At 52.8% G+C, this 26861-nt stretch overlaps 1 protein-coding gene across 3 annotated transcripts in view; it reads right to left on the bottom strand.

Annotated features, from left to right (window-relative positions):
- Positions 1-3452: 3452 nt before the first annotated feature.
- Positions 3453-26861, bottom strand: part of Tbc1d2 (TBC1 domain family member 2) — a 37366-nt gene continuing 13957 nt past the window's right edge. For 2 of the 3 annotated variants that reach the window (XM_020180801.2, XM_020180805.2), the window contains 10 exons: positions 26564-26682; positions 25136-25332; positions 18323-18718; positions 13312-13422; positions 12060-12256; positions 10717-11193; positions 6855-6975; positions 5118-5303; positions 4486-4607; positions 3453-3980 (listed from right to left, as the gene is read on the bottom strand). In XM_020180801.2, the coding sequence (XP_020036390.2) occupies positions 3773-3980; positions 4486-4607; positions 5118-5303; positions 6855-6975; positions 10717-11193; positions 12060-12256; positions 13312-13422; positions 18323-18718; positions 25136-25332; positions 26564-26682 (2134 nt within the window). In that variant the 3' untranslated portion in view covers positions 3453-3772. Of the gene's footprint in view, positions 4087-4485; positions 4608-5117; positions 5304-6854; positions 6976-10716; positions 11194-12059; positions 12257-13311; positions 13423-18322; positions 18719-25135; positions 25333-26563; positions 26683-26861 lie in introns of all 3 variants that reach the window. The other variant, XM_074051394.1, reaches the window with a different exon arrangement.

The following is a 26861-nucleotide window of genomic DNA, read 5'->3' as shown; positions in this document are numbered from 1 at the left end:
ACCTTATGCACATTACCTCACACACATCTATTTTACTCTGAACTCACAGTGTGCTGGACCACTTCCCAAGCCAGGTAGGCAGGGTTCCCGTGTCAGAGCCCAGTGTTTAGCATGGCCCTCAGAGTCCCCCACCTTACCCCCTGTACTCCTAAGCCAGGCGGCGAGAGGCCATCGCCCTGGGATAACTGCACACAAGAGTTGGGCCTTCTCAGTTTCCAGAGAGCATATGGACACTCGGCCTGTTGTGAGAATTCTGGGTACTTACACCTGGGTGGAGGGGTACCTCTCCCAGGCATCTGAATGTCTTCACTTACTCAGGGTTTGAGCCAGGATCTCTGCTGCCGCTCTCCTTGCACCCACACTCCTTGCACCCACACTCCTGAGCCTCTGCTCACACCATTCCCTCTGCCTAGAAGGCTCTTCTTCAATCATCCTGTGCCTACCTAACCAATCACGCTCTCTGGGCCGGGCCTGGCCCTCCCAGATGCCCTGTGCACATACCAGCCTTGCATCTGCATCTCCTCAGCCTGTGTGATGGGGATGGTGACTGGAACAGTCTGGGGAAAGGCTGGTTTGACAGAGACCACTCTGGGGACTGTGGGTGTATGGACCCACAAGCCAGAGGGGAGGCCTGGGACTTTGTAGGGGGTCACTGTGTGTGTCTGTGCGCTCGCGTGCGTCCATGCTTAAGTGCATGCAGACGCCTCCTCTGCCCCTCCCCTCCCCCTAATCCTGATCCAGCATGGATGGCTGCCCCCAACCATATGAATTACACACATAGGGAAACTGAGGACTGACCAGGCCCATGAGCTACCCAGGGCTTAGTTAGGAGGCCACACAGCATGTCTGGCTCGAAACTGGGGCATCTATCAGCCCTTCTTGTGGCCCTTAATGCTGACTAGGGCAGGCCAGGAGGCCTCCCCTTCTTCCCAGGCCACAGGCATGTCCAGCTTTGCTTACTCTACCACACATGGGTCAACAGCTTGCTCAGAACTTTGCGTGTGTGTTGTGTATGCAAGTGGCACCATCTCCTTCTACCTGCCCCCATGGCCCTGTGTCCATGGTGGAGGGAGCTGAGAGACAAAGAGAAGACAGTGGGGGTGAGGGGCTATTGGGATGGAAACCTTGAACATGGGCAGTGGGTAGAAAGGAGTGTGCCCCTCTCATCTGGACTGTGGGGGACTCCCAGCATCTTTTATTCCCTCTATTCTTCAGGGAGCTTCCCTGGGGAGCTCTTCCTCCCCTGTAGAATGGGGCTACATCTCAAGGCCAAGGTAGGGATGCTTGGAACAGGAAGTCCTTTCTCCACCCTGGGGTAAGAAGGGAGGCTGTGGGGATTGGATCACTCAGCCTGGAAGGCAGCAGCCCCTGGGGAAGGGGTGACAGCTGTGGTGCGGGGCCAGGAACCTGACACCAGGGGTGGGCCCAGAGGCTGTCCATGGAGGAGTGGGGCAGGCTCCCTTGGAGCAGCAGCAGCAGGCCCAGAAGGCCTCCTGGTGACCCCCCTCAATGCTCTCTCATATGTTATCCCACTCCCCTTTGTCATCTCTGATCTAAAATTTGGAAGCGCTTCTTCCTGTTTTCCTTTTTTATTTTGTTTAGAGACAGGGTCTTACTATGTAGCTCTGGCCAGCCTAGAATTCCCAGTCCTCTCTAGTGCTGGGATTATCAGCACACCCAGCCTGTTCTCCTTCGCCTATAGGTAGCCCCATATAGGACCTCACAGGAGGACATAGGCAGGCCAGCCTCCCCTGACTGTGACTTTGGACACATTAATGTCTCTGTGTCCTGTGTACTCATCTGTCACCTAAGCCTGTCCTGGGTGAGTAGGGGCTGAAGGATGGATAGTTCTCCCCCTTCAGGGCTGGAGGAGGCAGTTAGTCCCCACTGTCACGTGGTCCCCAACCATCCCAGAAAGCCAGGGCTCCACAGAAGCCTCTGAGCATGGGGCCCTGTACCAGTATTTTAGTAAAGCTACTCAGAATTTGAAGGGCAGTCAGGTAGGAATTAGAGGTGACAAAGAGCTGCCACCTGTCCCTCCAGGAAGGGAAGACCACAGGCACCCAGCTCTGAGCAGAGCCCTCCTCTGCTGGGGGTTGATGAGGGGAAGAGGGGTAGGGGGGGAAGAGGGGAGAGAGGAAGGAACAGAAGAGAAAAGGGGGAAGAAGGATGGAGAGGGAGGAGGAAGGAAGGAGGGGGAGGGAAGAAGGAGAAGGAAGGGTAGATGGGACAGCAGGTGTCTGCTATTTATCCAGCAGCCCTGTGCCCACTGCTTGACCTGGTGTTTTTTGTTTTTTGGTTGTTTTTTGCTGCAGAAGTAGTATGAATTTCAGGCTGGGGTCAGAGGTCTTGGATCCTCCCAGCTGTATCTGGAGGACAGCCACTCAGTGCACTGGGTACTCTTTACTGTATTGGCTCCCATGGGCTGGCTCCTTGGGTCAGCACAGTAATGACCTTAGGGTTACAATGTCTAGCCAGTGGGGTGCAGCTAGGACCGCCCCCCCCCCACCCTCCATGGAAACTGTCTGGTGGTGGAAGGTCCTTAGCAGATGCAAAAAGTTGAACAAAAAATGAGAAAGACAGGCAGGTCCCTGTGCAGAGTGCTTGTGGGGACCCCAGAGTCTGGGGCTACAGGAGGGGCTGCCTGGGCATCGAGGGGATGGGCATGGCCCAGTCCTGGGCAGGAGCCTCCACTGAAGCTGGGTATGAGGAGGCTGCTCCCTGCAAGCTTGCGGGCTTCTGAAGGGGCCTCCACACAGATCCACCCCACCCTCACCCACAGAAGGGTGCACTCAGGCTCCACTGGCAGCCACAGGATTACTGAGAAACAAGTCACTGAAACCACTTGTGCCCCCTTGACTCTGGTTTGGGGGACGGAGGTGGGGTGGTCTGCTCAAAAGGACCAGGAAGAGTCCGGAACTTGTGCTGGGTAGGGCCACAGAGTCCTGAATCAGCCCTGTGCTGAGCTGCAGCTGCACTGGCCTGTGCTCTACCCTCCCACACCTGTTAGTAGAACAGACCATGCTGGCCCAGCCTGTGGGGAGCCCCCAGAGGGTGCCAGGCTCAGTGATCACTGCCCAGCCCACCATGGTCCTTGTGGCTTCCCCAGGGGAACCCCTCTCCCCCAAAGAGCTGTGAGCAGGCTCTGGAGATGGGTCCCAGTACACAGACCCAATGATACCACAGGGGAGCTGCTAACCCAGAGACAAACACCCTGAAAGTGCAGGCACTGAAGACACCCACAGAAATGGCAGCTAAGGTCCCGGGATGGAGGCCTCAATGGTGGCATAGCCTGCCTGGCACCTTGGCCCACCCAGGCACAACCGGTAACTGAATGTTTAAGGTCCAAAGCTGTGAGCTCAGGCTGGTGGTAATAGTGCCTGCCTAGCAAAGCATGAGACCCTGAGGTCAAACCCCAGTGCCACCAAAACCCAACAAAACAAAGCTGTGAGCTGTTTCCAACAGTGACATTGATTTATGAGATACTTAAGAGACTGTTCCAGGGGACCCCACAGAGTGCACTCTCGCCTGGCCTGCATGCCAAGGTGCTCCACGGGGGAGGTGACAGGTGCAGCGTCACTGGGTTAAGTGCCAGCCAATGTCTTCACAGCAAAGTCCACCTGGGAAGACCTACGCCCAAGACGGGGAAGAGCCGGTTCCAGGCTGGCACAGAATGGGGCTCCAAGGGTTGGACTGCTGTTCCAGCCCTGACCTCCAGGGGGCCTGCTTGCCAAGATGAGAAAGGCTTTGGGAGGCAAGGTGAGGGGCCTGGTCAGGCATCCCCTTCCCCATCCTCCTCGCTGGCACAGCCCTCTGGCACCGCTCTGCCCCAGGACGCTCGCCTTTCCAAGTACTCAGCCTTCAGTTGCTCCAGCTCCCGCAGCTCAGCCTCCAGCCGCTCCCGGTGGGCTGCCCGCAGCTGCCGCAGCTGCTTCATGGGAAAGGGGTTCATGTCGCTGAAGGCGATATTCATGAGCTTCCTGGAGGAGGACCCGGTCAGCAGAGATCAGTGTTGTGCCAGTCTGTAGGGACCAGGCCTTTCCAGACACTGGGGCATGGCTCTGGTCCCTGCCTTCAGCAGCTCCCCTTCCAGGGGAGACAGTGAATAAGAAAACATTCTCATTCAAAAGTAATGGTGCAGGAAAGAGCTCAGCAGGGCACATAGCCCAGAAGGGTGTGTCATGGAAGGCTTCCTGGAGGAGGTGACATGGGACTGAGTTTTAAGATGGTGGTAGAGGAGGAGGTGGTCAGGAGGCTTTTTTCAGTAGGTGGCGTGTCCTAGGAATTATTAAGAATTCCTAGGACATAGACCCTGGGTGCTCACATAGGATAAGGTGGGCGAGCTGAGAGGCCTAGAGAGCTCAAGTGTCATGTGAGGGGCAGTGGCATGGGGACAGCAGAATGTCCCCTGGCACACAGTAGCCACCTGACCCCTGTCGCAGGGATACATGGGGTAGGGTGGCAGAGGGGCCAGCGGGGACTCACCGGCTGTCACAGATGGTCTTGGTGAAGAAGCGTAGGTACTGGTAGATCTCCAGGCCATCCTGCAGCTGCAGGATCCCCTCCTCGTTGTACTTGAAAATGGCCAGGGCATAGCGGAACACCACCTGGGTACAGTGGAGCCTGGGTGAGGTGGGGGAGGCCAGGCAGGCACTCCTCAGAGGAACGAGATCCAGAGGCCCAATGTGGGGATGGCCAGAGGGGAAGGGAAGGCTGAACACCCCAAGGTGGGCACAGCTGAAATCTAGTCATTTAGACTGGATCCCAGGTCTACCACTGGACTTCTCCCATGATAAGGCAGGACAGACATTGCTCCATGGGCTCAGTGAGCTCAATACTGGTTTTTACTCAGGGCTTTAGTGAGGCTCTGCCCGCCCAGGGGTTGGCCCAGTCCCAAGGTCCAGCTCCCACTGCAGGGCTTTGTCCAAACAGGAGACCCCAGCTTCTGGGCGCTCTTCAGAGCAGAACCCTGCTTCATCTCCTATGTGCACAGCACTTTACAGTTTACAAAGCTGTGCTGTCAGCTGCCCTACAGCCCTGACAGGGCATCACCTCTGGCTCTCCCACTGCAGAATCAAGACTGGGAGTGAAGGGGCTGGCTTGGCCACAGCACTTACCTTGGTCCCTTCATACAGGAAGGCATCCCAGACCCGCAGGAGAATGTCACTGATGAGACTGTCTGCAAAGACCACGAGGAACCAGTTGAAGGTGATAAGGGAGAGGTCCACGCGGTGCTGCCCCAGGTGGGACATGAGCCGGGGCATCTTCTCTGAGAGGAGGTCCTGCAGCACCCGCTGGTCCACCTGGAAGGCAATTGGGGGGGGGGTCTGTCACCTGCACCCCAGGAAGCAACTGCCAGGAGCCTCCCTGCTTGCCCTCAAACCCTGTCAAGTCACACAACAGTACTGAGGCTGACAGGTGGGGCCTGCCTTGCCCAGAAAGCTCTGAGCACCTGGGAAACAGGTGAGTATAGCATGTCATCAGCTGCTTTCAACACAAATTTGGAGCACCGGGCTCTGTAGCAAAAGTCTTTGAAAAGTAAGTCTTTGGTCCCTTGGCCCACCTGAACCTCAAGCCCAGCTGGCCCTTCTGGCAGGTGGCAGACACTGAGCTTATGCACACAAGTCCTGGGGACACAGGGGCTTCATTCCTGGTGACACTCATGGCTGCTTCCTGCACCTATGTCCAGGCCTAATGCCACAACATCCCACCACACTGGACTCCAGGAAGCTCAGCCAGTAGGACGCTGCAGGAAATGGCTGCCGGTGACCTCCTGGAGGTCATGCCATGCCTCCATCCTTGTTCCACCGGACCTGGCTGGTTATCCCAGCTCCGGCTCCTTCCCTGGCTCCAAGATGTGGTTGGTGATGTTTCTTCCTACCTCTGTGCTGACCGGATTTTTCTCTCTTCTTGCTCCTCCCTGCCTAGAACTGTGGCTGCTCAGCCTCTTCCTCAGGGAAGACTTTCCAGGGTCAGGTGAGGAATGCATTTGGCTGTGGGGAAGGGATGTCAGCCTATGAGAGGCTTAACTGGCAATAGCATCATTTTTCTCAGCTCTTGTCAGGTGGTGGCTGCCAGCCTCTGATGATGCCAAGGCTTGCTTTCTGCCCTTGGTGTTGCCCAGGAGGACAGCCAAGGACCAGGAATGGGCATGGGGATAGATGCTGGCAGTACGACAGGAGGGAAGGGGTTGGGCAGACAACAGCTCACCAGGTTTGGAGGTAGGAGGGAAGTGAAGCCTATGCAGAGCAGATGGGCTGACCAGCAAGAAGTGAGGCTGGGGGATGGGATAGTGGGTAGTGTGCTGGAAATGACTTTGCATTTATATCTTTTTGCAAACCCTTGAGGAAACTTTATTTCCATTCTAAAGTGGGCAATCCTGGAGTTCAGAGAAGTGATATCACCAGCCAAGGTCACACGGCTGGTCAGGGCTCAGAAGCCTACTCTACCTGATTCCAGGACCAGAGGGCAGCAGGAGGGACGGTGACACGGAGCATCTCAGTGGGAGGTGAGGCATGTGCAGGATTGCGACATTGCCTCCGTTTTCCAGCCTACCTCCCATCTGGCTAACCTGCTGTCTGAAATTTTTTGGCAGTCCTGGGATTTGAATTCAGGGCCTTGTGCTTGCTAGGTGGGTGCTCTACCTCTTTAGCCACACCTCCAACCCCTTTTTGCTTTAGGGCTTCTAGCCCTGCAGGTGACACTGGGTTTCTTTGACCACTGCACTAACACCAATCTGTCACGTGGGCAGAGCCCCAACGACAAAATAGGCACTCAGCAGTCCCAGAGAGGGGTAGACCTGGGAGATTCCACTTTTTCTGACATTTATGTCCCATCCCTTCTTCCTGGCTCACCTGGGATGCTGTCAGCGTCTTGCTATAATAGTCGGCCGGCAGGATGGTCTCCACGACAGCCACCAGGCACCAGAAGGCACTCTCTTCGTCCTCCAGGACTAGCAGGGCAATGGCTGCCAGTCTGGGTAGAGGGAGAGGCCTGGTGTGACTCACAGTAGACACAGCCCTGCCAGGCAGCTGGTGGCAGAGGCAGCTCCCTGGGTTGCAGGGCAGAATCCTCCTACACTCACCCCAGTCCAGTCCCCTTCCCTAACCAGCCTGGTGGTCCTGGTGCCTGAGGGAAGACACTCTTTTAGGGAAGGTGACCATGTGATTTCCAGAGCATGGGCAACCACTTCAGAGCAGGGGTTTTGGAGTCAGTTTACCTGGGCATCAATCCTGGTCTTGCTGCTTCCTGGGTGACACCAGGCAGCCTCAGCCTTGCAATCAGCATAGGGCTGTATGAGAGTGAACAGCTAACAGATTCGGTGCCCCGCCCAGTACCTGGCACATAGTGAGCACTTAATAAATGCTAGCTGTCCCACCTTCAGAATCATAAGCTTTGGGGCCCTGGCAAGTACACTAACCTCTGAGGCTCAGTTCCTGCTCTTGTTAAGTGAGAGCAATAAACATGCAGTGGGTGAGAACCCAGGCCTCAGGGCCCCGCCCACTGTCTCACTCACACCAGTGCTCAGCACAGAGCTTCTTCTCCCGGACCACTCTCCTCTCAGATTATGAGGCACAACTGAGATCATGGGTAAGAAAGACAAAACCCACAGGACTGAGCAGGGATGTCTTCCTGTGAGAAGTACCATTGCTCTATGTCTCCCATCTTCCTAGGCAAGTCACATCTAGAGCCAATCCAAGAATACACCCCCAAAATGTCTTCCATGGATTCTCTGGTCTCAAGATGGTAGGTTTACACAGGCCTGATGTTCAAAGACACCTGGGGAGGCTTGCCATGCTCACTAAACCAGTAATGCCTCAGGGAAACCCTGCAGCAACAAGACCCTGTGTGACTCTGATACAAGGCTGTCCCAGGACTGTGGAGCCCCTTTTGTACATTGTACCCACATGGCTGGGGAAGCAGCACTTCTCAGAGTACCCTGAAGGAGAGGGCGCCTTAGCACTGCAAGCCACAGATTCTCCACAGAGTCACAGAGCCTTTAAAGAGTGAATTTCATTGTCTAGCTATTTGTGCTTCTTGCATCCTACTGGATCCATGACCTCCACCTTCTTCTGAGGGTCATGACATTTAGACACAGGGCTGATTCTCAAAGAAAAACAGACAAGTCTTCTTCTCTCCCAGCAGGTTGAGAAGAAATCCCTCCACCCCTGCTCTGGCTTAGATGTTTCTACAAATCCTCCTGAGTCTGAGCTGAGTGGAAGAAGAGAGCAGTCACGGGTCCCCTGGGAAATAGGAGGCTCTGCCCTCTCAGAGATTGGGGGTGGACGGGGCAGGTTTTCAGATGTCACTGAGCTCAAGGACAGCAGATGTGTGGCCCATCAAACCTCCACCCTTGGTGTCTATGCCCAGCACAGATGTAACTAATTGACCGCGGTACTCTGCCACCTTGTCTCTAGGCTCAAGACCATGTAATTGGTTGATGGCAAAGTGTGAACAGGACCCAGGATTCCCAAAGTCCAGCCTGGTGTCCTTTCCACCCTGCTCCGCCCCATTCCACCAGAGCCTTGACATCTCGGTGCAGGAGCTGCTGCACACATTCAAAAGTCCCCCTCAAGCTCACTAACTGCTCAGACTATGGCTGGACTCCAACCTCAGCCTGAGTAGGCCTGCAGAGGAGGGAGTATGTTCAGGGGGTAAAGAACAGACCACTTTTAAAGCAATCCACTTATTTTCACAAGGAAATGGCTTTAAAAATGTTGTCACTAAACTGGCATTAGACTGTCACTACATCACCATCTAAACAGGCTGCATTTGTTACCTTGGAAGCAGGACCTGTTTTATCTTGACACAAAAGATGCAGCTGTAACGGCTGCCACTCTTTATGGCTACCACTAGATGGCAACACAGACAAGGGTAAGGGACCTACAGCTTAACTAAGGGACTACAAAAGAATACACCATCCTGTCCATACTCTAGCCATCTCGTCCTTTTATACACAACTTTCCATTTACCATGACAGTAAAATATTTGCATGGATACCAGTTATGTGTGCTTGCATATCAAATTTAAATAAAAATAACATAGAGAAAGATATTAAAAAATCACCCCCGGTCACTATGGCTCCGTTGTCCCCATGTGCCTTCTGTGGCCTGTACTGCCACCTCCACCTGTGAGGCCAGTCTCAAGACCCTGCTGCTACAGGACCTCTTGCTGCCCCCTTTAGCCCAGTTTGAACTCCACAGCACCACAGCATGTCTGGGGCTAACCCTATCCTGGTCTCCAGAAGTCACATCTGATCAGGAAGGTGGCTTAGCACCCAGTTCCCACTTGGAGCAAGGGTGGGTGGGCTGCAGCACCTTGGGCATGGAGCCAGAGTCCAGGGTAAGCGCTAGGCAGGTTCCTTCCTGGGGAGTATGGTGTGACAGTGAGTGTTACTTCCTGCCTAACCTCTGCTCAAAATGTAAAACATGATTCCTGCTAACCTCAAGCTTCTAGCTCCCTTCACAGCTACTCTTTAAAGAGGTTTTAAGAGTTTTGTCCCTTCTAGATTCTAACTCGATGAGAAGTACACAGTTTTTACTGGGCTATCAACACACAAATGGAATTTCTAGACTCACCTGTCACAGACATTCAGAGCAGCACAAAATCCTCAGTTTTCCAAAGGGGCTTGGACTGAAAGTGTTATTATTGGAGTTTAACTCTGAATTCCCAGTAACTGTACAAATGCATGTTCAATATCACCCAAATTTAGGCTGGAAATAAGAGTATTCAAAATATCTACCTTTGGGAACCATTCAAATTTAAGTGCGAACACTCTGAATGTTGACTCTGTTAAGTAAATGTCATACACCAGCTATTCTGAAAAGAGAGCACAGTGGCTTATGTAAATTTTGCTCGAATCTGTGTGTGTTTAAATTGAGTCAAAACCCGCTTTGGGAGATACTCAAGACTGCAATTTCTATGGAGATAGATGGAGTGTTTGTGAGAGTCCTCCCAGTTTTAGAGGGGACATTCCTATGAACCAGGTGGCCCCATCCTCAGCCCTCACCTCTCTCTCCATCCCCTGCTGATTGGACCAAAGTGGGAAGTAACCCAGGCTAGGCCATTCGGATTCTATCTCTGGAACTTCGGACTGAGTTAAGGGCATGAGGGGTGGGGTGGGAGGACTCACTGAAGGCCCATGAGTTCAGGGGGGCCAAGGTCTCCACTCACAGACCCTAGATGTGGACAGGGGCTGGTGTACAGATGTGTGGAGCAAGGAGAGGCAGAGGCCACACGGCTTCATAGTGCTTTGGCACAGTCACCACAGTGGACAACACTCACAGTGAGGCTACAGGGACACCAGCCTGGGGGTGGTGTGGTGCTACAACGTGCAGGGCTACCTGGTCCTCAGCTCTGTTTTCTCCCTGGCTTCCCTGAGCTCCCCTGCACCATTTACAAACTCCCTTTTCCTGCCTCCTCTGAGTGGGTTTCACTATGCACATGGTCTTGACCCAGCTGTTTTTGCCAAATGTGAGCTGGGCCAAGTTCTATACTCCAACAGTCCCTCCCAAGAGCAAACCAGGGTACAGGCCCTGAGCTCCAGCTCTTTCTGGAGCATGTCCCCTCACCTACCAGGCCCCACCTGTCCATGGAGGTGGTGGGGGTGGGGAAGGAGTGAGCAGGCCTCTTGGGCTCACATCTGTCTGTGAGGCCTTGGGAGGTCCCAGAGTCAGAGCAGTGCTGAAAGGTGAGGGCTGTGCCTCATTGCCTCACCTGTTCAGGCCCTGGCAGTAGCCGATGGTGGGGTTCTGCCAGGAGAAGGCCAGTAGCACCCGGCGGAGCTGGTCAGGGAAGCTGGAGGTAGGACAGCTGAAGTGCTTGTTGTTGGGGAAAGTCCGGTTCAGATCCAGCTCGATCTGGCGGGCAGCAGGGTGCTCACAGGACTGGCCCCGGCCTAGCAGCTCCTGGTAGTAGCCAGGAGTGTGCAGGTGCTGGATGCGGAGGTGGACCAGCCACCTCCAGACGCGTGGCCGGTGCTCACGGGGTATGCCTGCCCGCAGCAGCTGCTTCAGCTCAGCCGAGGGCACGAGCTCACCCAGGTTGGCCCAGCGCTCCTGCAGTGGTCGCTCCTTGGCCTCCAATGCCAGCAGGTGGTGGGAGCGTACCTCCAGCGCCTGGATCTTAGCCAGCAGCTTCAGGTCTTCCACCTCATAGTCAGGCACCGTCAGGAAGCCGTACTCGTCATACTCACTGCCGGCAAAGGCCTTATTAGTTAGCCATGCCATATAGAACTTGCCTCTAGAAAGTTCTAGAGGCAAGGGGGACCAGGGCCAGCTGTGCCCTGGCTGTCACTCCAGTTCCCCCCCAGCCTTTCTGCTCATCCATACAATGGGTAGAGGAACTCCTGCTCTGTCTCCTGATATAAACTAGAAGTGCTTGGTACCCAGAGCCCAGGAAGTGTGCACTCATCGTGGGCCAGCACAGGATCTTCCAGGTACTCCATGCAGCCGCAGGCCAATAGGTCTCCAATGCTCATGCAGAGCCCCACTTAGCACAGCCAGCAAGCTCAAAGATGGATGGGGACAGACAGCAACAAGGAAGGCAGAGATGGGAGAGATCCTTAGGATGGCTTCCCATTTAGCCAACATGTATTTGCCCTTCTGTGTGCATTGCATATGCTCCCTGTCTACAGAGAACTTAGCTCACATCATGTAGAGGCCAAGTAGGAAACAAAAATGGTGAAGTGACCTGCCCAAGGTCACATGTAAGAGAGCCAGGTTTGGCTCCATAGCAAGGCTCCTGCCTCTGGGCCACCCAGCCTCCAGAGGCCTTAAGGACAGCCACACCCTTTCTGTGTATTTAACTGCCTGCCCTGTGCTCAGCAAGCAGCCTGGGGAGTGGAGAAGAGATGGCTCTGGAGGCTGCCCCACATCAGCTGCAATCATGTGCTGGATGACCTTGACCTGGGCTGCCTCCTCTGAGTCCAGCCCCCTCAGCTGGCACCACACTCCACGTGCCTGGAGCCAAAGGAGGTAACAGCTGTGCAGTATGAGCACACAGCAGTGGGATCTTTGGTCATGAAGAGATTCCCCACCCTGGCTACCCACTAGACTCACCTGATGGGGTTTAGCCCCACAGTGTCGGCTGACACCTCACTGGCTTCCCACTGCAGAGCATCCTGGATGAGCTGCCGCAGCAGATCCGAGGACTCACTAGCATCGCTGGCCTCGCCCCCTGCAGCCTCCTGCAGCCTTCGAAGGCTGGCCAGGTACTTGCTTTCCACCTGGCAGTTCCTGGCTTGAAGGTAGGCACACTGTGTGTGTAGGGCGGGGGGAAAAGGGGAAGGGGGATGTTGGTCCTGCTGTCAGAGTTCTGAACAGCTTGGACCCTTCCAGCTCTCCTCTCCCACCCGTCCTCTCCTGGCCCTGCATATAGGGGAAGCCAAGGGGCCCTGGATCCAGTGACTTACAAGGGAGGCAAAAGAGGACAGGACCAGGACTGAGCTGCTTCGAAAGGAGAGGAACATGGGGGAGTCCAGTCCCCTCTTACTTTAGCCACTGCAAGCTGTGTGGACTGTGGCAAATGACTTAAGCTGTGTGCCTCAGAGTCTTCATTTGTAAACTAGGGATGCAGAGTCTCCTTAGATTCAGGGAAGGATCAGTGAGTTGTGTATGTAAAGCCCTGCCCAGCACTGGGCACATAGCCAGTTCTGTAGGTGGTGATGAAGGGCACTGCCCTGCCCCTCTGCTGCTACCACGTGGCTGCTTTCCCTTCTTTCACGCCCCTCCCTTCCTTTCCACTTGTTTCTATTTGTATGAGCCAGATGGTGCTGGGCTGGGCTGAGCAGGTCACCTCTCTGGGTCTTGCATTCTGTGTCTGAGATGGAGACAGTGAAACTCAGCCACATGGCACTTCCATGACCTCTGCTCCCCCCGCCCCAGCTCCCATCTCATCCTGGGGTGGCACAAGGAGAACCTCAGGACCAAGGCTACCATGCCCCAAGGGTCTCCAGCCTGTGGCCTCATCCCGGTCCCCTGACCCCCTGTCTTCTGCTGGTTGCTTCCTGAGTCCTATCACCGACCCCCTTCTCAGGGATGTGTGCCACAGACTCCAAACAGTCCCCTACGTCCAGGCTCCTCCTCAAGCATTCTCTGCAGAGAGCAGAACATCAAACTGGTCCCAGACCTTCCACTCTGCTCCCTGGGGGTGGCCAGGCTCACTAGTAGCCCCCTAGCTGTCCACAGGGCTGGAGAAGCAGCTGACAGGCCCTGCCCCTAGGGGCTTGGGGCAGCCAGGTGAGAGGAGTGAGTAGGCAGTCATGTGGGGCAGGGAGGGGCAGAGCATGGAGGTAGCTGCCAGGGTTCACACCTTCGTCAGCAGGGCCTTCTGCTTCTCGGCCACCTTCCTCCAGATCTTGGAAACCTGGTGGATCTCGGAGTTGAGGAAGCGGTTCTGGGTCCGGTAAGCTTCGATATCATCCTGGAGGAGACAGTGAGGTGTGTCAGCAGCTGCACCCCAAACACCTTCCTGGTCACACCCACCAATGAGTTGACAAAGTTTCCTTCCTTTTTTTTTCAGTGGTGCTTGGGGTTTGAACTCAGGGCTTCATGCTTGCTAAGCAGGCACTCTACCACTTGAGCCATTCCACCAGCCCCAAAGTTTCCTTCCTTAAGAAACTCTCAGTAATGACATAGAAAAGGAAGTATGAAAGAGAAATTCACTCTGGCTCCCAGCAGAGTCTTGGGTCTGGAGTTCAAGTCCTGGCTCTCACATTCCAGCTGGGAGGCCCCGGGCAGGTCCCTTAAACAACTCTGTTTCCTCCTCTGTAAAAGGGCAAATACCAACTCCCCAATAGGCAGCTGGGAACCTAACACTAAGTACAGGGACAACACACAGCAAGAGTCAAGTACTATTGTTTTCAATCAACACATTTTATCAGATATTTGCAAATATTTACATAGTATCATCTTGTAAATAGTATTTCATTCCATGTTGCTACATAAGTTTCCACAATCATCATTACTGTTTTTGGTGCTGAGGCATGCGAAGCATGTGCTTGCTTTACCACTGAGCTGCACCCCAGCAGCCTCCCACTCCGCCCCCCCCCCCCACTCCCTGCCCCCGACCTTTTTTGGCGATACTGTGGTTTGAAATCAGGGCCTCACACTTGCTACATGAGCATACTACCACTTGAGCCATGCCTCTGGCCTCCCACCTCCTATTTTTCTTATAAGAGATGGGGTCTCACTATGTAGCCCAGATTGGTGATCTCGCCTTGGACTTCCCAGTAGCTGGGATTAATAGGTGTTAATTAAAAAAAAAACCATCATTTTTTATCATCTTTTATTGCTTTTAAAATTCGAGCCCTGGGTGTTTTCAGTTGGTTTGTGGTTATGAACACTGCTATGACGAATAGATCTGTGCCTGGAGTTTTCCCTGTGTGTGCATCCAGACAGGGAGCGAGAGAGACTGCTGCTGGGGTAAACACGAGGCTGGCCCAGGGAAGGTTGGCACAGGGACTCGAGCCATGGGTCTTTATTCTGCTGGAAAAAGACATTGCAGAAGCTATTCATAGGTTATTCCAGTGTTTTTCTAAGGGAAACCCATGTCCTTCCTTCCCTGCTCAGGAAAATGGGCTATGAATGCTGGAGGTGTCAACATAGAGCTGGCCTCGGAAAGGCCCTGAGTGACCTGGACATGAAGAGTGTCACTTGCAGCCTGTGGCACTTCACCATTAGAGAAAGGCCATGTGTGCACAGTCCTCAGGTATTCTGGTCTGGCCAAGATGACCTCCAAGGTCCCTCTAGCCCAGAACTTCTAATCCATGCCCAGAGGCTGCTGCCCTCTGTCCCAGTGCTCCAGTGGCTGGAAATGAATGCCTCAGGCTCGCCCCCTCATGTGACCTCACCACTTCATTGGGGTCCCCATGGTGCCCTCCAGCTGGCCACTCCCTGCTCTCAGTTCCCTCACTGTGTCTAGGCTGAACGGCTTCAAACCACTGCACCTCCTGCCTGTCACTCTCTGAGCCTGCTCCCAGCTGGAATCCACTGAGACCTCCCAGGATGTCCTCTGCAGTCTCCTGCCTAACACAACCAGGCTTGCGGGCCTACTCCTGCTGGGCAGGCAGTGTAATAAGACTATAAAGGTCCATGCCATGTTGCCTGGATATAAACATTAACTTTGTTGTGTCTTGTCCCTTCACTGGGAAAATGGGGATGTGAACTGAAGTTCTCTGAAGAAGCCACATCTATATTAAAGACCCTGCAGACCACAGCCAAAATTATCCTGGGATATCTTAGGCCCTTTAATAGCCAATTACCTTAACTGTTGTATCTGATCTAACACACCGCTAATAAATACACTCAGAATGGACTGCAAAGCTTCACAGACCTCTGTCATCCACCAGCCCTGACGCTAAGAACGTGTGACATCTGAAACCCATCGACAGATTGTCCACCTTATATAGCTGGCCTGCCTGATGTTCCCACCAGGGTACTTGGTAAGTGCGTTGATTTATGACTGTGTTTTGTGACTATGAAAGCTTATGACTACTCTGCTTCCACAGTGTAGCACATCATGCAGCGAAGTCTGACTCCATGTTCCAAGGCCATGGTCCCTTATATTTGGCTCTGGATAAACTATTTTCTGATTTTCTTTCAAGAAAAGCTGTTGTTTTAGATAGATAAGGATAACAACAGTCCCATCTTAAGGGGTGGCAGGTAGGATTTGATTGGTTAATTAGTGCAAAAGCGTAGAAGGGTGGCCACCCAGGCCAGGGCAAACAATGCAAGAGCTACCATCTCCTGCCTGCTCCCTTCAGTCCACAGAGCCTTTCTCCCTGCAGCTCATGGGGATTCTCCCCAAATGCCTGGGAGAAGCAGCAAGTGCCTAGACAAGGAGGACGGATACACAGTCCTAGAGGGCTACCATGTATACAATTTAATCTTTACCACGGTGCTGTGGATAAGTGTTAAAGTACTGTCACCTCCAATTTACAGATGAGGAAACAAGTAGCTAGAAGGAGAGCGCCCTCAGTGAGGCAGCTGGTATGGAAAGCCAGGATCCAAACCCAGGGAGGGAATGTACTAAACTCACAGCAGGGCTCAGCCAACACCACTCACAGCTTATTTCACAGCACACTCGCTCCTGTCTCCTCCTTTCCAGCCCTTTCCTCATCCCAGGCAGAGAAGGTGCTCATGGTGTCTCCCAGACTTTGAAATTAAGGCTTGTTGTCACATAGGGTACCCATTTCCAGCTCTAGGAAAGGTCCAGAGGTACCTGGGTAGGGACACGGGTGTGAGCACCCCGTGGGCAACAGTGGTAGGGAGTGGTAAGATGAACACCTGCTATTCAGCGGGGTGCCCTACCTTGATTGTTTTCCTTGGCTCAGAACTGTAAGGAGGAAAAAGACCTCAGAGAAGAGAAAAGCCACAGTCACCGGTGAAGCAAAAGAGAAAAACAGGCTGAAGAAGGGGCCAGGAGAACAAAGCCTGCTGCTGCTGCTGCCTTCACAGCAATCAGGCACCACGATTCTGTGGGAAATGCCAGTTGACAAGGCCCTTGAACTTCCACAGGGAGACCTGGGTCTATCACAGTCCTGCCACTCATGCTATGTGACCCCAGCTCTCCTATGGCTCAGCCTCCTTGCTCAAAGGAGGATAGACCAGATTTCCATGTCTTTCCAGCTCTGACATTCAAGAGGTTGATGATCCTAGTCTTCAGATGAGTCTCGAACACAAGGGACACTTTCCTTGGGAGTCCTTAATCATAGGACCAGCAGAAAACGTGGCCACATGTGGCCATCTTAAAGACAATGGATACTTGATGGTCTTCTAAAAGTCACATGTAAAAAATATCGGGTACATGTCACTCTTTAAAGCACAAAACACTGGGCCTTGGAGGATGTATGCACAGCCTCCTTGTAGCTGGGCTCTCTGGCATTCCTAAATGTGTAAATTTGGGGACACACTTAGGCCCTAGGGGAGGTAAGGACAGGTGGCTCTTGACAGTCAGGAGCCATTCAGCTGCTCTACTGGGCCTTGAACAGTGGATGCCCGAGGACAGGTAGAGACAGGCAGCCTCATTGGGCAGGGCTTGAGGAAGCATTCCCACTGCAGGATGCAGGCTAAAGGCTTCTAGCCAGCCAGCTTGCCTGTGCTTGGCAGGCTCAGTTTATTTTCTCTCCAAAGACTCTCTGATTTCGTATGAATAAGAGATTTTGAGACTGGCTTCATATGTGGTTTTTCAGCCTTTGCTGGCAGGGGAGGGACTGCAGTCTCAAGTTCTCCTTCTTTATTCTTCTAACAATCCTGTGGAGGGCAGCTTCCTAACAGAGGTGAGAGAACTTGCCCAAGGCCACACAGCTAGCAAGGGGCAGAGTCAGGACTCATACCAAAGCTTGGGCAGTGACTGTTGCTCAGCATGCCTGCTGCTTCTCTCAAAAACTTCCTGATTCCTTGTTCTCCTTCCCACGTCCTCCCACAATCACTGGAGTTCCCAAGCTTATACATATGCAAGGATATGCAGGTGGTGTGAGTGGCAGCATTTGGGGCAAGACTGGCCTAGATATGTATGGCTGCTTTTAGGGGCAGTGAGGGCTGAGAGCGCCTACCCCCAGCCTCAGGCCTCCTGGTGGTCAGGCAGCTCTAGAGGGGAGGATACAGCCCACAGAAGGCATCGCACCTCAAAGTTCCCCACCCCTGTGCCACAGCTGTTCTCTGCAGGCTGGGGTGGCCTGGGGAGAGAGAAGAAGACAGAACAGGGGAAGGTAGGATGAGGCAGGGAAGGTGGGAGACCTCAAGGAGGTAGAAGGGCTGGGAGGCACAGAGCAGGCAGGTCAACAGACATGAGCTCCAAGCCAGTCTGCTCCCTGACTGACAGCCGTGACTTTCTTGACCTTGCCATTCCCACCTGTACTCCCACCTACAGCAACTGCCTCATAGGGCTGCTGTGAGGGTGAAATGAGGTGACACAGGTGTAGCATTGGGGACAGTGCCAGCACAGTGAGCATTCCATCAACTCTATAAGAAACAGCAAACCACCACCAGAGCAGGCCAGTTGTGCTGTGCAGGATGCTGTGGGAGGTGACTTAGGCACCTGGGACAGCAGACTGACATTGAAAGACGCTGTCCAGGCCTGGCCCCAGCCTTGGCTGGTCCTGGGCTCTCTCATCTCTAATTTGACAAGATACAGACACATTCAATTTCTCAGCAGCCGGGGATGACACGACAACCGCAAGTCAGGAAGTGGACAGCAAGTTTTCCTCAACGTCTATTTCCAGTACAAATACTCCAGGATGGCCTCCCTCCATGTCCAGAAAACCATCAGCAGCGACCTCCCAGGGCACAGGAGAGGGACGCTGGGCCTGGGGAAAGCCTACCTTTAAGTGCTCCATCCTCTCCTGCTGGTTCAGGAAGTCCATGTCAGCAGCTGCAGGGGCCTTGGGGGGCTGGTCACAGGGCTGGGTGAAGTCCTGGGTGACCTTCTCAGACAGCTTACAGATGACCTGCTGCTTGGCCTGGTTTTTGTCCATGAGCAGCTGCACGTGCTGCTGCAGTGCCTGCACCTGCTGCTCCCGCAGGCCAGCCTCGTGCACCAGGTGCTCCCGCTCCTGCTCCAGGGCCTCCACCCGCCGGCCCAACTCCTCGATCTGCCGCACCTTGTGCCTAACTAGCTCCAGCCGGTCCTTGTCCTCGGCCGCCGCCAGATAGGCGCTGGACGCCCGCTTCTCCTGCTGGGCGGCCTCCAGAGCCTTATGCAGGATCTTCACCAGCTCCTGGGTGGGGTGGGGGTGGGGGGTATGAGCTTGAAGAAGGCCTAACAGGTGTCAGAAGAGCACATGCTGTCACTGGCCCCTGGGCATCCCATGTCAACACTCACTTCCAGCTTCTCTGTCCAACTGAGGTGCTAGCTAGCTGAGTACAGGACTCCCTACTCAAAACTCCCCTTCCCAGTGAGCCCATGGTGGGGAGAGGAGGCAGAGAGTCTATTCCTCCTAAATGGGAACAAGCAGTGACACGGGCAGCCTCTGGGTCACCTTGAAACCACTAGACATAGGCTCCCTGGGTCCAGTTCCCTTTCCTTCTGCCCAGCAAGTGGCGGGAATGAGGGCAACCACTTGGGCCCTCACACAGGCTTTAGTTCATGTTGAGGATGGCAGAGCTTCGCCATTCCCCAGCAGCTCAGAGCTGCTACCTGTTGTGTGGGTTCTTCAATGGGAGAGAGAAACTTTGAACTTGTTTTAGACCACAGTACTTGGAGGCTTCTTTATTACAGCAGTTGAAACTCTCTGACTTACACATCTCCCTTTCTGGGATAAACAAATTGAGGCCCAGGAGAGCAGAGTGGAATTCAGTCCTGAAGCATCTGAACTCCAAAGCCTGAGTTTACTCACTAACAAAACAGAGGGAGCGGCTATGTGGTACATGGGCCTCACTCTTCCCCCACCCTTTCTTTTATTCTTATCATTTTTACATTTACTTGCATGTGTATACATTGTTTGGGCCACCTCCTCACTCCTCCCGCTCCCCTCCAGGTCTTATTCCTCCTAGTCCCTGCTATGGCAGATCTTGCTAAGTTATCGCGATATGCCTTCCTACAAAGCCTAGTTAAGACCTCTGAACCCTTCCCAATATAGCATCCAAACACCACCCTGAGACAGCATTAGAGAGCAAAGACTCTGATACTCCCCACACAAAGCCACCCAGAGCCTTGGGCAGACTGACTACTTGTGCCTCGTTGATGTGGCAGAGAGAGCCCTTTGGGCCACAGCTCTGAGCTGTGCTCTGAACTGGTCTCACTTGGAAAAACATAATTCTTCTAGAGCCACAGCAACTGTACCCATGCCAAAGTATTTCAATAAATGGATCAGCTGGATAGGATTATGGATTATTTGCTAAATTCAATGCCATTTTGGAGGAGAATCACCCAAAATCATGATTTTGAGAAGCTGATGACAAGACCACATCAGCATGACTCTTCTGAAACCTCAGGACTAGTAACTATCCTTTTGGTTCTTGTTTCATCCACCCCCCATGGCCACCCAACCTTTATCAAGCACCCACTGACACCATGCCCTGGGCAAGGTACTAGTGCCCGAGAGGGAACAGTCACAGTTCCTACCTGCCAGGACTACAAGGGTGGTGGAAGCGACCATGAACCATTGTGATGGAACATGGAATGATTTATAGTGTTTGTGGAGCAGAGCTAGGGTAGGCAATGACTTCTGCCTTGGTGGAAGTGGGGAAAAGCCAGAGTGGTAGGGAAGTTTACATTTAGCTCTGAAGAAGGAGGCTTGAGGTGGTCAAGAGCAGGTGGAAGGGTGGGCAGGCTTGGCTCCTCCTGAGGAAAGGCCTGGAGCCATGAAAGAGCAGGTTCACAGCTGTGGGAGGCCTGGGTGTGGCAGAAGGTAGAGTGGGTGGTGACTGCACACTAAGGCAGAATGTCTGGAATGTTCAGAATGAAGAAACTGGCTTCCTAGGGCTCCGTGGAGGGATTAACATTCCAGTTTCTGGTTCAGCTGAGATCTGGAGATGACCTGGGGTAACAGCCTGGTGACAAAGCCACAGATACCACTGTTAAGACTTGCTCTAGGATCAGAAGCAGTGGTGAGCCGGGTGTAATCCTAGCTACTCAGGAGGCAGAGATCAGGAGGATCGAGGTTCGAAGCCAGCACGGGCAAATAGTTTGTGAGACCCTATCTTGAAAAAACCCTTCACAATAAAGGGCTTGTGGAGTGGCTCAAGGTGTAGGCCCTGAGTTCAGGCCCCAGTATCACACACACACATACACATACATACGAAAGCAGTGGTGATCCCCTCTCCCGCTTCCCTCCCTCCACACTTGGTGTGAGTCAACTCTAAAGCTACTTCACTACATCCCCCATTTGGCTCTCAAAGTTTAAGACCAGCCACCAGCCCAGGAGGCTCTTCTCCACCCCAGGACCTGCACAGAAAGCAACAGGCCTGGAATTTATTCAACCGAGACACTGATACTCTCATCACTAACTGAGGTTAAGGTGGGGAATCCAAGGGGTGGTCAGGAGAAGGCTTGCCAGCCGTGGAGTTACATAGGCTTCAGACCCTGCTCTGGTGTGGACGTGGGTTCAGTGTGTCCAGTGATTCATGCAATGAAATTTAATCCTCACTGTGAGGTAGTAAAGGGGTATTTGGAGGTGGGGCCTTCTGGAGGTGATTAGAATTAGATAAAGTCATTAGGGTGGAGCCTCCATGATTGAGTCCTGGTGGTTTCAAGAAAGAGATACATACTCTGTGTCTTTTGCTGCATAATGCCCTAAATTACCTTGGACCGCTGCCTGCAGGAGGCCATCCCAGATGTGGCATTTTAACCTTGTACCTCCTGAACTGTAAGTCAAGATAAATTTCTTCTTTATAAAGTAGCCTGCCTCGGGTTTATCTCTATAGTAACAAATTATAGACTAACAATGTCCATTCTAGATCCACAAGAGTTTATCTAACAAGGGTGGCATCAGGCCAGTCACTTCACTGAACCTCAGCTTTCTTTCCTGTAAAGATAAGAGCTCCACTCCATGCAGAGTTGCCTCAAGGATGAGAGAGAATGTGTGCCAATGGCCCTGCCCAAGCTGAAATAGCCACAACAGGGAGTCTCCAGCCTCTGTCCATGATGTCAGCATGGAGACATGTCCTCTTGACTCTCAGGCTGGAGTTCCAGGGAAGGGACCACATGTTGCCCCAGTCAAGTTTTCAGGACAAATTAGAAACTTTTACCAAGTGAACTTGAGTGAGCTAAGGTAGCCCCAGAGGGGTCCAACCTTCCTGGCAGCCAACAGATGGCCACTACCACTAGACAACAGCCTGCCATCTGCCACAGCAGACAGTCTCCAGGCTGGATGTGGTTCTGTTAGCTTGGACTACCCAAGGCACCTGGCCAGTCAGCCATCTGGCACCATCTCCTGAAGTCCAAACCATTATCTATACCTGGACAGATAATGGCTTAGTAGGTATCAGAGTCGCCATGGTTCAATATCCCACCAGGGAGGCACAGGGAGGGCTCTCAGGTTTTCCAGGGAACAATCCCATGCTTGAGTCTGACAACAGACCATGAGATCATGGACAGGAATCAGCCAGGGCTGTGAGCATTGCTCTGGGCCTGGAAAAGACCAGGACTCTTCCAGTTGTGTGATCTCAGGTAAGCCATCCATCTTCTCTGAGCCTCTGGAGCACAGCACAGTGAAAGGCCAGAGGCTCCAGAGGCAGACAGACCAGTCTGAACCCTGGTTCAGCAGCTGGAAGATCCTGGGCCTGGAGAAGCTCTCAGAGCCTCCATTTCTTCTTTAGGAAAAGGAGGCTGGGACTGTCCTGAGAACCAGGGCTAATGCACAAGAAATCTGGCCCTGTCACTTCTGCTGGCCATTAGCATGTGTGGATTGCCCCATCCCCACCGGACAGTGAGGTCCTCAACAGAGTTTCAGATACAAATTCTCACAGGGCCACTGAAGTGACTGGCAATGGCCACAAGCTAGATGCAAAAATATAGTGGCACTCTTCTTAGTGGCACCCTTCTACTAGAGACACAGGCAAGCATCTCACAGGTGTGACCCTGTGAAGGCCAGGGGCTATTTCCCTGCAGATGAGCTGGACTCAGTCTCAGATGAATTGCTCCCCACTCAGCATGTTTTCCTTTCTTTTCCTCTTCTCTTCTCTTTTACTTTTTTCATGGTACTTGGGTTGAATTTAGAGCGTCACACTTGCTAGGCAGGTGCTCTACCACTTGAGCCCTGCCCCCAGCCCTTTTTCACTTTAGTTATTTTTCAGAGAGGGTCTTGCGCTTTTGTCCAGGGCTGACCTTGGATATCGATCCACTACTCATTCCTCCCATGTGGCTGGGATTATAGTTTCATACCAAGTTTAGTCACATGGGGTCTCACTGTTTGCCTAAACTGGCCTTGAACCATGATCCTCCCTATCTCTGCCTCCTGAGCAGCTGGGATTATAGGCGTGTACCACCACACCCTACCCCTAAGCACTTCTAAGTGCTTGGGGACCACTGGGCACCCAAAGGCTGAGCTAGCTCCTCTGCCATACCTTCCTCTCCCCATCTCAAGGCCAGGAGTCAATCTCCTGTTCTTTTTCCCCTCTGGCTTTGGTGCCTAGGCTACCAGTGACCCCAGAGCTGGTGGGGCAGGAGTGAATAAAGACATGAGCCCCACGTCACTGTGGTAGCCCATAAGAGCCCCTAGAGGTCCCAATAGACTTACTTCACCACTTCCTCAACCCTTGGGGGACACTGGCTCTCATAAGGAAGACTGAGGGCTGGGAACACCACAATAACAGCCAAGTGACCACAGCCTGCATCTGTTGGCAGCTATTGGGTCCCAGGTCCTGGTCTATGATCCATACACAAGCCTCTCTGGCAAGCATGGCTGTAACTCCATTCACCCAAGAAGAAACAGGCTGAGAGTTTCAGAGACTTCCTCAAGGCCAGAATCTGGGTCTGCTGTCTCATGCAAAGGCCTGTACCAAGAGCCACCAAGATGGTAAGCAAGCATGAGACAGCTTGGGAGAAATGTGAATCTACTCACACCACAAGTCAAAGGCTAAACCACAACCATTTCCTACATGGGGCGGAGGTTACTAAGAAGTTACGCAGAAAAGAAATCTAGACTTTTAAAGACTGGAGAAACTTCCTCATGACCTTTTCCCTCTACATGAACAGGAGTTGTCCACAACCTGGCAGCCTTATAAACCTCCATGAATCCTGCCTTCCTTTATAGAAGAAAGGTAAGTCAGCGTAGGGGCACACCTGAGTGAATCCAGGCCTCTCCAGGCTTTGTAACCTCATCTGACAATTTGTTCTGTCTTACGAAGAAAGGCTAATTGGGGGCAAGGGGAGAACCCACGTTTTCTAGAAAGAAGGAGAGCGGCAGTGTTTATCATCAGCTTCTTTTCCTTTCCAGGTATGGGACTTCAGTTACACTAGTCCAGGGCCAGGTACCTGAATATAGCTCAGCTCTCAGGAGCGTCCAATGGCCTCACCCTTCTTTCCCAGCACTGAGAACCCTACAAGCACCTCAGAGGCCCACAGTGAAAATCTGGTGAATCGACACAAGAACTGAGAATGTGAGAGTGAATGAACCCCTTCAGCCACCAGCTACTTCATTAAATGTAGCCCCTGGCCTACCAGGGACAAAGCTTCTGTTGGCTCCTCTAGGTTCCTCTGAGGTCTGCTCACAGTGGTCACTGCTTTGGGGCAGGAAAGACTGAGAACAGGCAAAACTAGACAGGCAGAGCACTTTTGTGAATTGTCTTCAGACAAGAAGAAACGTACAGGGGGGGCAAAGGCACAGCAGTACACAGAGTACATGCCCCCTCCCCAGCCTGAGTCCTCTGGGGCCAGGATGGACTCAGGGAAGTCAATGTTCAAACACAAAAGCTTAGAGGAAGAGGAGCCTAGGCCCTCAGTGGACCCCATCACCACAGAGGCCCCACAAAGTCCCATGCTAGAGTTTAGGGTAGCAACTGTGCCACCTCCATCACTTTCATTGTGCTAAAGAAGAAGCTCCTGTCCAGTGTGGAAGTCCCTGCATCCATGCCACTGACCCTCCCCACCTTTTGAGGTAGCCGCCCCTGGCCTTAAACACAATCTACTCTCTGGACTGTAGCATTTTTGAGTAATTTTAATGCCTCTGTCTGAGTGAGAGTCATTTCCACGAGGCCTATGTAACCCTCTTCCTTCTGTGAGTCCTGTGATGAACCTCTCACTGTGTTAGCTCTAAATCTCCCTCACTGTCACCGTTCTGTTGGTCCTGGCTCAGCCCTGGGGCCACACCCTTCTAATTTTCTCTGTTCTGTCACTGTTCTTCAGCTATGTGCACCCAGTTATCAGCTGTCATCTCAGGGCCAAGATCCCCCAGTTCTAATGGCCACCCCTCCCTGAGATCCTGCCTCCAGATCACCCCCTCCAAATATTGCCTTTCTTCTGTGTTGGGCCAGACCACTGTGTCTCTACAAGAGGCGTCCAAGAGACAATTATTAAAATAGGTTTCCAGAGACCCTTGCCTTTGTTGGCCTCTTGTCACACAATTTGAGTGACCGTATGTCCCTGAGTGATCAACAGCATGGTATCTCCAACCTCCTGCAGAGTGAACTATCTGTGAGGCTCCAAGCCCAAGGGCCCACTGGGCTCAAGCCTCCAGGCCAGGTCCGTGGCTCACCTTCTGGGACTGTAACTCCCTGGTGAGCACCAGCACCTGCTGCTCCAAAGCTACCACCTTCTCTTGGGCAGTCCGGCTCCTTGCCAGTCCGTCGGAGAAGAACGGGAAGGTGTTGCTCTGGCGCTTGGTTTTCTGTGTGAGGTTGATGGGCAGAGAGGACTTGGGTGCGGGTTTGGGAGAATCCACTGACTCTTTTCCTGCTCAAGAGAAGCGCTGATGTTAGGGCCGACAATGACATGCTCTGTCCACCTAAAGGTCACCTGATGTACAGTTCCAGGCAGATCCTATTTTAATCACTCCAGGAAGGCATCTCTATGCCCTTTCACTATACATATTTTTCTTTCTTTTTTTGGCAGCACTGGGGTGTTCTTGAACTCAGGGCCTCACACTTACGATGCAGGCACTCTTACCGCTTGAGCCTCCCTACCAGCCCCCCATACATTCTTAAAAAAACAAAGAAAGAAAAAAATGAGAAGTATGTTTTTCTTTATTACTTCAAGAATCATTTTTAAGAGTTCAGTGGGAAAGATGAAAAGTTATGGAGATGGAGAGGATGATGGTTGCACAACATGAATGGACTCTGCCAGTGAACTAGTCATTTAAAAATGGTAAAAAAATTTTTTTTCCTTTTTGTGTTTTCAGACAAGATCTCACTCTGTAACCCAGGCTGACCTTAAACTCAAGAGCCTCCTGTCTTAGCCTTCTGACAGCTGGGAATACAGGCATATACTACCATGCTTGGTTTTGAAAGAGTAAATTTTGTTATGCACTAATTTTACTACAAAAAAAATTGCTCTTCAACTTCTGGAAACCAAGAGGAGTGATCTGGAGAATTTCATCTTTGACATACTGCTCTGGACTGAATGTTTGTGTCCCTCATATTCCATGTTGAAGCCCTAGTCCCCCGTGTGATGATGGTAGGAGTGAGGCCTTCAGGAGGTGATTAGATTTAGGTGAGGACATGAGCTGGCAGTGGCTCAAGCAGTAAGAGTGCATGCCCAGATGAGGGCATGAGGGTTGAGCTCCAAGACAGGATCTATACCTTAGAAGAAAAGGAAGAGATCAGAGCCCTGTCTTTCAGCCATGTGAGCACACACCAAGAAGGAGGCTGTCTGCAAGCCTGAAAGGGGGCCCTCCACAGACTCCTAACTGAGTGACTTCATCTTGGATAAGATGAAGCAAATGTGTATCATTTAAGCTCAATCCATGGAATTTTGTTATAGCAGCAGAATTCGACTAGGAGACACAACACACTTGGACACGTAGACAGACAGGCAGACAGACAGACAGACACACACACACACACATACACACACACACACACACACACACACACACACACACACTGGCAGTGGGGAGGGAGAAGGTGCTCACTCCAGCCCAGAAGGCCTGGTGTCTGCAAGCACCTCACACGTGGACAAAGCTCACCTGAGGTGCTGGGGTCAGAGGCCGAGGGCTGCTCCCCATTCTGTGGAAACTCATCCACTAGAGACCCATGGCCTGTTCCTTGAGCCTGCTTGTTACCACGGATGTTGAACATGGTGTTTCTGAAAGGAGAAACGAGAAGGGTGAGGTTGGCAGCCTCTGCTCTCCCTGCCACCTGCTGGGGCTCAGACCTCCCCTCTACCTCCCTGTCACTCTGACTGGCCTCCTGACCCCAGGCACCCTGTGTGATACATACCATGTAGGTCACCCCCCAGGCCCATTCACCCTTCTGCCTCTTGCT

The sequence above is a fragment of the Castor canadensis genome, chromosome 13 (genome assembly GCF_047511655.1).
Source record: "Castor canadensis chromosome 13, mCasCan1.hap1v2, whole genome shotgun sequence".
In the NCBI taxonomy this organism is placed as follows: Eukaryota; Metazoa; Chordata; class Mammalia; order Rodentia; family Castoridae; genus Castor; species Castor canadensis.
The sequence above is the reverse complement of the archived record's forward strand: the minus strand, read 5'-3'. Positions and strand labels throughout refer to the sequence as shown.